This window comes from Oryzias latipes, chromosome 21 (assembly GCF_053564925.1).
Source record: "Oryzias latipes strain Hd-rR chromosome 21, Olatipes_Hd-rR_3.1".
Classification (NCBI taxonomy): domain Eukaryota; kingdom Metazoa; phylum Chordata; class Actinopteri; order Beloniformes; family Adrianichthyidae; genus Oryzias; species Oryzias latipes.
This window is the reverse complement of record NC_136257.1, coordinates 32,026,114-32,038,518: the sequence shown is the minus strand read 5'-3', so window position 1 is coordinate 32,038,518 and position 12,405 is coordinate 32,026,114. Positions and strand designations below refer to the sequence as shown.

The 12,405-nt window shown below is 37.8% G+C and overlaps 1 protein-coding gene across 9 annotated transcripts in view; it reads right to left on the bottom strand.

Moving 5' to 3' along the window:
* The window catches only part of lrp1bb (low density lipoprotein receptor-related protein 1Bb), a 389,546-nt gene that overhangs the window by 242,656 nt on the left and 134,485 nt on the right, over positions 1-12,405 (bottom strand). For 7 of the 9 annotated variants that reach the window (XM_078939203.1, XM_078939200.1, XM_078939196.1 and 4 more), the window contains exon 2: positions 6,344-6,466. The exons of the other annotated variants lie outside the window; for them this stretch is intronic. In XM_078939203.1, the coding sequence (XP_078795329.1) occupies positions 6,344-6,466 (123 nt within the window). The remainder of the gene's footprint in view (positions 1-6,343; positions 6,467-12,405) is intronic. 9 annotated transcript variants of the gene reach the window in all.

Genomic DNA, 12,405 nt, shown 5'->3' with positions numbered 1-12,405 from the left:
TGTCCTTAACATGATCCAATTTAGTTTTAATATGCATCTCCCCCTTAGTGTGATCTGTGTTATTATATCTTTTATAATTATTTCATGTTTTGTAATGTATTTAGCCTTTTTTTAATCAATAGGTATTTTTAATGATTTTAATTGATCACTCAACAACAAAAACCGTCAGGACACGTTTCCCATAATGCATTGTTTTGTAGTCATCAGGACAGCTTTCAGTCAGTGCGGTACTAAGTTTTCAGTATTAGATATTTTTGTGATGACTGACAGGTGATGTTGAAGCAAAAATAAAAAACACACGTCACACACCAGGTGATGTGCGCAGCGTCGTGTCCACCTGGGTGATCTCAAACACGCTTATTGTGCATCTTGGCTGCACATATTTGGTGTCGCCAACATACATTTCCATCAGTTTCTAAGCCTTTCTCTGATCTCAGGAAATCGGTAACGAATGTTCTGATCTCCAGTGAACAGCGCCTGTTCTTTAATTAACCACAGTTTGAATTTAACTATGAAAATATAGGAGTGGCTGATCGGCTGCTCTAAAATAACTTGTGACCAGGACTTAAATGTGCAAAAAGTCACAAGAAAGAAAATCCAAAACTTGTTACTGAATTTGGTTTCTCCTTTACTGATTTGTGTTTTAAAAAGTAAACTTAAAAAAAAGAAAACGTTCATCGCAGACTCAAAATTGGGAGCACATCCTCTCTGACTTCTCCACCTTAAATTTCAATAAGTCCAAGTACTGTCCAGATTTCCTGACAATCATCTTCATCCACACTGAAGGTCTCAGCTGTTTGGGAGGAAGTGCTGTCAAGTGTCCAGCAGTAAGAAGAAGACAAGAGAAGCCGTGAACCATTGATGAAGGTTACAGAACTGTAGAATTGGAGTCTTCTGTTGTATTTAACAGTTAGAATTCAACAGTGTTAACTGAACTGTGCTAAGAAGGACGTTTAAATCAGAAAACAGTGGATATAGAAGACTGAATAAACAGAAATGCATTACTGATTTATTTACTTATTGATTTTTTTTATTTGGGTATTCTATTTGAAAGAGAGTTTTATAAGTACATTTCCTTAGAAAACGGTTAATAATGGAGTATAGTTAGTAGTATAGTAAATGTTCCATACAAAATTTCTGGCTCTCAGACACTCACAAGTTGTGTGTGTGTGTGCGCTGAAGTTGCAGCCCAGCCTCAGCTAGACCCTGCCTTCAGTGGCCCCCAGGTAAATTGAGTTTGAGACCCCTGAAGTGAATTGTCTGATTCTGACACGGGAAAAGCTGCTTTTTTTCTTTTTGCGTCAGAATCTTTAATTGCAAAAAAGGTTAAAAAGTCGCCCTGAATCTACACCAGTCTTTCTGTGGTGCATCTCCGGTGCAAGAAGTCCGTTTCACGGCTATCCGTTAGTTTCCATCGTCCCCATGGCGTTTCTGGTCCATCCCCCCTGGCTCCCAGAGGAGTGGTTTGTTCTGCCACCCCTGTGTTAAGTAGTTCGTCCCGCTCTCTTCGCCCATCCAAAATTTTAAGAAATCAGGTCCCATGCCCTCTCCTCCTTTACAGAGTCCTTGTAAAATGCATGTTTTGGGTCATAAATGATGTTATGTTGCCTTAATTAAACTTTGTTATCCATGGCGGTGTTATGTGCAGTGTCGATGGGCTTTATCGCGTGGGCACGTCAGCTTAAATACGAAATAAAATTTGCTAAAGTTTTATTTTAAAAGTACAAAGGAAGTTTTTATTTTCAAACCCAAACCTGTTTCCCATCTCCGGCTTTTTGCAGCGACATTGACACTTAAACGGACTGGAAATAGAACTCCTGCATAAAGCTTGCACTGCGGATGTGAGACACAGACGTGACCGAAGCGATGTAACATTCTGACAGAGACGCACCGCAGACGGACCTGTAGGTATCAGCCTTTGCTAGTTCAAAGAGCCTGTGTTAATTTGCTGTCACCAGTATCAGGTCATCGTCTTAAAAGGCTCACCTGAAAAAAAAACTGGAGCCTACCTTCTTCAAGCACCGATTGGTCAAACACAGGATGACTCCTCCCTTTTTTAAACACATTTTTGTGAATGAACTTTCCTAAGGAAAAACTGGTTCAAAAAAAGAAAAACATGTTTTTTTTGTTTTTGTTATTTACACAACAATGATGTCTACCTTTTTTGTCAACAATATTTCTTAGCATAACGCTTTCCAACAGCAGGTTGCAGGCATCAGACTTTTCCAGGGCTGCCGCCGGCTCCCATCAAGAATTTCCATTTATTGTTGACTAGTGAGCCAAACACGGATGTGAACTGTGAGTTTTTTCACCTGTGTGCGGGAACTGAGACGTCTTTTTACTTCTCTCCATGAAACCAACCATTTTAAAGCTTGCATTTTGAACACACTTCAGAAATAAACATTTGACAGTGAAAAACATCTGTGGTAGGAGTTTGGCAGAAAAGACAATGACTCCTGATCACCTCTACAGAAATCTCCGGTGACCATTTCTGTTCTGTTTTTAGAGTGTCACACTCTTTCTCCAGATCATGCCTCCAAATGTGTGGTTTTGCAGCATGAAGCCGCTGCGGTAACAGAGACATTTGAAAATTGATGCATGACATTTCCCCTTAAGGTGAGCTACATTTGCATGGTGAGAGATTTTAGAGCAAAATGCTTCAATTTACAAACTCTTGGAATTCTTGTAATAACGGATAAAATTCTGCTCGATTGACCAAAAACCAATTTGGGCTGAAAGTTTTGATATTTTCTTCTGAGCAAACATGGCTCTTTGATGTTAACATTTTGGAAGTGACTTTTTTTTTTCTGCAACTGAATCTCGTGAAAAAGCCTGTGCACTTCCAGATGCTTTGATGGAATTCAATCTGGCAGATTAGATGTGATCAACCAGAGACAACAGCCAATTAACCAGGTGTAGTGTATTATAGGTGGATAGGCAGACATAAGAGAAAAATCCACAGCGGCTTCCTTTATCAGCAGCGAATCAGACGGTAATGCAGCAGCAGCAGCACTTGGCTGCGTCTCCTCTTGCTTTGTGTCATTCCTGACATCAGTCTGGATCACAGGCTTGTGTTGCTTTATCTCAGCGTGTGCGCAGGCTGGGAGGCTCATGCAACAAACCTCCACCCAGTTGCATTCATCCCCCTCCAGAGCAAGCAAACAGCTGTGCACATGTTAACAGCTGCTGAGTGTAATCAGATCATTTGGAGATGAACAGCCAGGCCTTTCTGTCTTTTTCCGCGCGGCTCCACAAGTAGCCTAATTGATACACAGCCTGATGCAAGCTGGGGCGTTGATGGTTGCCGTACTCAATGCAACTTACTCACAAATGTCACAGCCACAACTATAAAAGCCTAATTATGGCTAATAACTCACACAGGTGGAGAACCTGGACTGAATGTTAATTCTGGGGTTTGGCTGCCCTTTTAGTTGTTTATCTATTTATTGACGGAGTGTGAAACAGAAAAAGCCTCCTCATGATTTGCAAAAGGCTCACTCAGCTTAGAACGAGAATAAAGGAAATCCATGTCACACATAAAAACAGGGATTTGTATCATGTAGCAGAAGGTTTGTTTGTCTGTTGGTTGTTTTGTCAAAAACACACAAATGTAATGTTGGATTCAGCAATGAAAAGCTATAAAATAAGAAAAATGATTCTCCTACGATGTCAAAATCATCCTCTAAATAAATATGAACATTACAGGACTTGCTGTTTGGTTACAGATTTTTATGAAATCACAGCACTAATGAGTATAAAGTGATTCATTGTTTGTTTTTTCAGAAAATAAAAATAAAAATCATACTAACATATCTAACTGCTTAGTTATTTACAATTTTTTATCACTGTTTTTAATCCATATTAAAGGACAACAGTATTTTGGAACTTTTGACTCTTTGTTTATTGGTTTTGGTTCCAGCAATACATTTTTTTAAAAAGCCCCAAAAACATAAATATATAAAAACTGAATTAAGATATTTAATCAAGATATTTAATATATCCACATACATGTGTAGTTTTTATCCGTAAATAGATATATTTGCACAACAGTACATGTCACATTGAACCCAATAAATAAAATAATTGTTTGATTAATTTGGGTTGATTAATTGTAAGTGTGAAAAAACAACTGGACATATTTTTTCTTTCTTTCTTGTCACTTATAAACATGTGTAGAACAAACTACTTTTTTAACTTGTCAATTCATGAATCTAAGAAAAAAGAGGTTTTCTCAAAAAAAAAAACATTTACATACATACATACATACATACATACATACATACATACATACATACATACATACATACATACATACATACATACATACATACATACATACATACATACATACATACATACATACATACATACATACATACATACATACATACATACATACATTGAATCATATGTTTGTTTTTGATGCGGTATTAGCTACTGAACAGGTTTGTTCCTGACAAAGACATACAATTTTATGGCCAGCTTAAAAAAACGTTGCCCTATTGACAATTGTTGGCCAGTGTTAAATGAAACCTTGTGAAAAGTTTTAAAACTAAAGTTTTAGGATCCATGTTGAAAATGTTCAGGAAATCAGCTGCAGTCAGATTTTACCTTAAGGTCATCTTACACAGCCACTACGTCCATTCTGCACATATTGTACGGATGCAAATTGAGTATATGTGAATATACGTAGAAAAAGTGTGAAAAGTTGTGGTTTTACATGAAATTTTTACAGATTTATGATGAATGAACCACTTTAAAACCACAGAAGAAGTATGAAAAAATCACAAAAATAACAGATAAATCAACATAAGAGCCAAAATTCATTCGAGATTTCTGCTTCAATTACGTAATTTTAACGTGACAAGTGCGCGATATATAAGTTATACATTGGTGGTACAGGCAAGAAAAGTAAGAAGCCATAAATATATCACACACTTTTGCGCAAAATGTATGTAATAATTGCGTATGAACTACGTAAAATACACATTAACTGCGTAATTCTCAACCGACCAAAAATTTCGAACTGCTCAAAACCGAATTCACGTAAAGACCAGACGAATGACTAATGCAAGAAAACATACAAATTATATATGTCACGCATGTATCACGAAAGACCAAATTTTCATATGTGCAAAATGGGCAAAATGTGAGTCGTGGCTGTATGACACGGCCTTCAGGAAGGCAGATAATCACGAACCATTGCTTGTTCTGACAGCTTTTTTTAGAGCTTGGCTCCTTCAACAGATGTTCTCCATCCTTAAAGGTCAGATCACAACAGGAGTGAATGAAGGTTGAACAAACTAAACAGCCATATGTTAGTGATTTCAATTACACCAACAGCATGTCATTTATGTGCCTGGATGGTTTCTTGTTAAAAACTCTTTTCCGGTCTGAGTTTTTGCCCATTTCTGCCCCGGTGCATGCACAGACACGCCCAGCATTTTTATTACATATCTGCTTGAGGATCACTGTGACTCTGTAACGTCCTCTTTGATGGTGCTGATATCACTGTTCTCCAGTTTTTATTTTATTGTAATAATATCTATCACCATGAGAAACATATATATTTTTTACTTTGATAGGAACTGAATTGCCAATTACCTGTGTTTATTCAAAGGGCAGCATATCGGAGAATGTGTTTGCTACATTTTTTGTTTGGTGTCTGATTTTTTAGCATTTCTGAGGCACCGCTGGTCTGGATGTTTCCAGCAACCGAGCCATCGGAAAGCCATTGTGGAGAAGAAAGCTTAGCAAGTTGCTACTCTTACTGAGAAGGCCCATCATGCTTTGGTAAAAGCAGTGTTTCCATGTGCAGCACTAGTTCTGACAAAAACATCAAGATGAGAATCTCCCACCAGCTTGAATGCTAAATCTCCATGATTTGGAATCTCCATTCTCTAATGATGGCCCACACAGAGCGGGATTTAGAGACCACCTCCAGCGTTTGGGAACTGAGAGGATGTGAACGTCAGCCAGCAGTCCTGATCTCGACCTCTCTGAACATTTGAGAGGTAAGCCTCCATCTGCCATTCCCGCCAAAGTGACCAAAACAATGGACCCCACAGCACATTTTCTCTAACAGACTTGAGTTATTAATCCATCAAACAACAGTCTGGAGCTGAATGGGCTGTTTGGCATTAGCGGAGAAGATTTGGCAATTGTTTAACCCATTTTTCAACAGTAATAGACTTTTTTTTATTATCACAACAATGAAAAAATGTAACAAACCAGTTTTCTTTGTTATTCCTCTCTGTGAGCATGAGTCCATAAAAGAGAGATTATGACATAAATCCATGTCAGCGTTTGCATGTGTGAAAAATGGATGGAATGGGTGACTTACAAACTCCATCGCTTTCATCTGAGTTGTCGGGGCAGTCGGGCTCCCCGTCACAGAGCCAGGCCTCAGGGATGCACGTTTCCTGATTATGACAGAGAAATTCCCCGACATCGCACAAGATGGCTTCTGGATGGCATGAGGAGAGGGGTGGAGAAGAAGACAGAGAAGATGTGGCATGAGGTGATGGTTCAGCGTGGAAACGCAGCATGTTTCAGCAGAAAACATGGTGTGAATGTAGATTGGGCGGACACACGATACCCTGTTTTTTGGGGAAAAGTAAATGGTGCTGGTAAAAACTCTCTGCAGGAGCACAATTACACTTCAATCCAATGAAGACAGAGAAAAAGATTTTTCTTAGGGAGGCAGTCGTGTGCTCTGCTTGAAGGTTGAGAGGCGAGTAGGCGACTGTTATGTCGATAGAATGTGTTTTGCAAATCACAGTTCTTTATCGGGAGATGAGACTATACATTTGCTTTTTAGAAAAAACATATTACCCAGACAATTGTGTTTTTGACAGCTCCTCTCATCTAACAAAGACATAATGTCCTTTGTGACTCTGTAAACTATTTCAAAGCAGCTTGACAAGCTAGCTCTTATCTTTTAGCCTCCTTGGTGTTGTGCTTCCATTTAATGGTGGAACGGGGGAGTTGTGTTAAAGCCTAGTCAACTAAAGAGTCATCATAGCCTTTTATTACAGAAATCATCCATCAAAACCTTGACATGTTCCTGCCTGTAGCTGTCACACAGTCAACTCCATCACACAGCAGAATGACACCAGCTTTTGCTGCCGCTCTGACACCACAATGTGACCCGCAGCTCCTTCTCTTCAGCGCCAACCAGAAGCGGTAATTTGTTTCCAAGCCAGAGACAGCGAAATGGGCTCAAAGTCGCCCTCCCACACAACTCCATCTTTCCCCCTCTGTATTCCTAACCCATTAGTAGTGGGAGGGGAGCAAGTGGGAGATCAGGTCTGTAGGTTTTGAACAGTGGGAGTGATAATTCAACGCACTGCTGCTCCCTGGCCCAGCACCCTCCAGCAAATTCTCTTCCCAGGGACAAATTTGAAAAGGTCAAACATCTCATCCATTTTGCCTCTTCTATTCCCACTGATGCAATATAGCTGATATCTTACAATTTAAATCAAGGTCCCCTTTGAAACATCCAGTCCTTTCTCTTTCTCTTCTATTTCGTGTGATTTCAAAAAAATCTACATAAAAGCCACTTAATAAGAAAAAGAAACGGAAATGTTTTAAAACTCTAGAGCAGCACATGCCATCCTGGACGACATCATTATTTCACAGCATCAGTTTACTGTAAGCAATAAATCCTGTTTTTTTATTTTATTTTTAATAACACAGTTATTTTCATCATCATACACTAGTTTGTGCCAACATACTAGTTTGTGCCAAGACACATAATTAGCTGCAATCTAAAATTTCTTTCAAGCAGCATTAAGCGAAACAACGCTGTGATGTAGAGCAAAACAAACTGTCAAACATGCAAATAATTACAAGTGGAAAATGTAAGCACAATATTTTATCAAAAGTTTTACAACAGTGTTATTCAGGATAAAGACCTTCCTTTATCTTGTGTGTTTAATCGGTGAAGGAATTTGTAATTTGAGATTTTGTGAAGAAGAAAAAAAGATCATGAAAAGATAGTCTGCTAATAAAATGGGAATGAATGCCTCTACAAACAGTTTGGGATCAATACGGATCAACGGGTCGAGGGATAAGAATGTTTTGACGACCTGTTTCAGCTAACTGTAAAGCTTTTTTTACCTTCTATGTAGAGGTGGGAATCTTAAGTGACTTCACGATTCCATTATGATCCGGGAGCCAATGATTGAATTCAAACGGTTATCAGTGCAACTTCCCGGGATTTGTAGGATATGGAATTTTAGCTTCCAGTCTTCAGTTATTAAATGAAGTATGATTCATTGGCGATTGAAGTCCAAGCGTCACACGGTAATGCTGTCCTGTTGGCTTTAACAACTGCTGCCATGACTTCAGCTTTCATCCCAGGATATGGTGCTGGGTTGACTTTGTCGTTGAAGAAGCAATGGGAATGGATGTTGTATCTCGGCCCTAAAATATGGAGGAACGTTTGGAAGCCCTCGTTCTCCCCCTCAGAATACGGTCTCAATATGTTTTTTTGACTGTTGGAAGTGCTCGCAGCAGAACTTGTTAAAGCCACACTAGCGCCGGTAGCACCTGAACAGTTCCTACCATCCTACCCCTATGGATGGTAGGAACTGTAAATGAACAGAGGCAATAATCGGATTAAATGACCAAGAGAACTGTCTATTGTCATGTATGTTCAAAGTTTTGTATTAATGCAAATATGTTGTGTTTAGTTGCAAATGGGCCACAAAACAGGTATAGTTTTAGCACACTTAAATATATGTAGCTTGAGAAACAAGATTAATGAAATCACACAAATATGTTTGACTGAAAATATTCATGTCTTAGCCTTATCTGAAACACACCTAGATAGTACTTTTGAAAACTCAATGCTAAATGTTGATGGGTACAGATTATACAGAAGAGATAGGAATCAAAATGGTGGAGGAGTAGCATTCTATGTCAAGGAGAATATTGTTGCTACCCTAAAATCAGAGTTAATGAGCAGAGACATCGAAGTAATATGGTTGCAAATTAATCTTCCATTTAGTAAACCAACACTGGTCGGTTGTTGTTACAGACCACCTAGCTCCAATGCAGAATACTTACAAAAAATATGTGAAAATATGGAAATGGTCTCAAATAAATGTGGGGAAATGTTTCTTCTTGGGGACTTTAATATAGACTGGTTTTCAAAGAAAAGTTTTTTGTTTGAAAAGATCATTACAATGGCTAATACATGTAATCTTAAACAGGTCATGACACAACCAACTAGAATTGCTATGGATAATTCATCTAAATCAACCTGCATAGATCACATTTACACTAACGTTCCTGATTTATGCTCCCAGGCAGTTTCTATTGGAGTAGGGTGTTCTGATCATAATTTGATAGCCATTACAAAGCAAACAAAAATGCCTAAATCCGGTGGAAGAATCATGTATCGCAGATCCTATAAACATTTTAATCCCAATCTATTTATTGATGATATCAAAAGTTCGAATTGGTCTACAGTTGTGCAGGAAATTGATGTAAATGCTTCTTTGAACATTTTTATGGCAACGTTTGGAAAGATTGTTGAGAAACATGCTCCACTTCGTAAAAGAACGGTAAAAAGTAATAGTGCTCCATGGTTAGATGAGGAATTATTATCACTCATGAAGCGGAGAGACAACGCAAAAAAGGTGGCTTCCAACTCTAAACATGTAGAGGATTATACAAACTATCGCATATTAAGGAATAAAGTTACAAAATTAAACTTTTTGAAAAAAAAGGAATATTTTGGACAAAAAATTTGTGGTTCCATGAATGACAGTAAAAGATTGTGGAAAGTGTTACAAGAACTGATGTGCAAAAAAACAAAGACTTTTAATTTGAATATGGAAATTGGTGGCATTAGTGTCAGTAAACCATTTGATATTGCCAATCATTTGAATGACTTTTTTATTAACAAAGTTGAAAAGCTGAGATCCTCTATGGTAGCACAGGATATAAGCTCTCCTTGTCAAAATATTCAATTGACAATGGAAAATAAAGCTTGTTCCTTGGTGTTCGACACTGTTAGTGAGAATAATGTTCAAGATTTGCTTCTCTCATTACCTGACGATAAAACACCAGGTATTGATTACATTGATGGTAGAATCCTTAAAATAGTTGCAAATGTTTTGGACAAACCAATATGTCATATTTTTAATAGAGCACTGATCAGTGGTGTGTTTCCTGACCAATGGAAACAATCAAAAATTATACCTCTAATTAAGGATGAAAAGTCAGAGTTTACTGCTTCAAACTGCAGACCAGTTCATGTTCTCCCTGTTTTGAGTAAAATTTTTGAAAGGTTGATATTTAATCAAATGCTACATTACTTTATCTCAAATGATCTGTTTACTAGTGCACAGCATGCCTACAGACCAGGTCATTCAACCAATACGGCATTAGTACATATGGTAGACCACTGGTTAACACATTTGGATGATAAAAAAATATGTGGGTGCGGTACTTTTAGATTTCACAGCTGCTTTTGATGTAATCGACCATGATATTCTGTTGGCAAAGCTCAAATGTTATGGATTTTCACAATTGGCTCTTTCACTGATAAGAAATTATCTTAATGGCAGAACACAGAAAGTCCTCTTCAATGGCAGCTTGTCTGAAACAAAGTTTATGTCATGTGGGGTTCCACAAGGTAGTTGTTTGGGTCCACTTTTATTTTCAGTGTTTGTAAATGATATGTCCCAGGAGATTAGAAATGCAGAAGTGGTGTTATATGCAGATGATGCAACTTTATTCTGTGCATCTACTACTGGGCCAGAGCTCAATACAGCCCTACAGAATCAACTTAATTTAGTCACCAATTGGGTTAAGTTGAATAAATTGGTTCTTAATACATCTAAAACAAAATGCATCGTTTTCGGTACAAAATATTTATTGAATGCACCATGTTACCTGAATTTGAGGATTGACAATAGTTTAGTTGAACAAGTGACTAAAACCAAGCTTCTGGGCATCAAATTAGATGATCAGCTCTCTTGGACAGATCAGATTAATCACATAGTATCCAAGATGGGCAGAGGAATCGCCCTGGCTCGGAGGTGTGCGCAATATTGTCCACCTTCAGTTATGAGGACAGTTGTACAGTCTTTGGTTTTGTCACATCTGGAGTATTGCCCAGTCATTTGGTCTAGTGCGACACAGGGGCATCTAAAAAAATTACAACTTGCCCAAAATCGAGCTGCCAGGGTGGCTCTTGGTTGCTCTTTTTGGACCAATGTGAACGAGATGCATACCATTTTAGGTTGGTTGATGGTAAAAGACAAAGTACAACTCAGTCTTCAATGCTTGATGCACAATGTCATTTTTAAAAAATGTCCACAATATTTGGTAAACAAAGTTTTATACAGTGGGTATTGTCACCAATATCAAACTCGTCAGGTCAGCTCTGGTGATTTGATTGTTCCTTTTTCAAGATCTAACTATATGAGAAGAACAGTGCTGTTTAGATCTTCTGTTGCATGGAATCAAGTGTCTGTAAGGACAAGGCTTATTAGTAACAAATATCATTTCAAAAAGATTTTAAAACTAAGATACATGGACCACTTACAATAACTAACAATTTGAATGATATGCTATGTATTATTGTTGAGGTTATGTTGCTATGTGTTTTGATATGCTGGTATAAAAATGAAATTGTTTTAACTTATTTTAACATGTGAAGCTTTTAAGGTAAATATGATGAATTAGTCACTGTATTTTCTGAAATCAGTTTTGGTTTTTGTGAAATTGGTAAAATGTATGTATTTTTTTGTGTATGGACCCCAGGAAGACTAGCGACCACTTTGTGGAAGCTAATGGGGCTCCAAATAAATAAACAAATAAACAAATAAACAAATGGATAGAACTGTACAAAGTGGTTTAGCTTTTTTTTTGTGTTTCCTAGGTCTTTAATATTAGTCTGACAGAACTTACACAATGCATGTCTTTTATCCAAAGCCAATTGGCCATCAACACTGAAGTCAGCCTGGTCATATGACACGATCTGCAAGGTCAGCCATGTTTGTGTGCTCTGTCTGAGTGAAATACGCCCCAAGTTTAGTTCTGCTTGTTACTTTTACTTTGAATTATATGAATTTTTTGATGATCAATTATTTAAAATATATAAAACGATTCAGAACTGTTTATGTGATATTTAATATGTAGATGCATCGTGACTGATGCATCAACATATTAATCATTTCCCCTAAAACCCTTAGTCACATGTTATATTGGCCTCTCCTGGTTGCAGTGATGCTTTTAGTCCTTTTCAAGATGTTTTTCTTTTTAGGAAATGGTCGTCTACGTATAAAGCTGACATTTGTCCCATTTGCTTGCTCTGCTGCATATGGAACACCCATATCTCTATTAGTACAGCTGACTTGACATTTTTAATAGTACTGGGGCACGCAT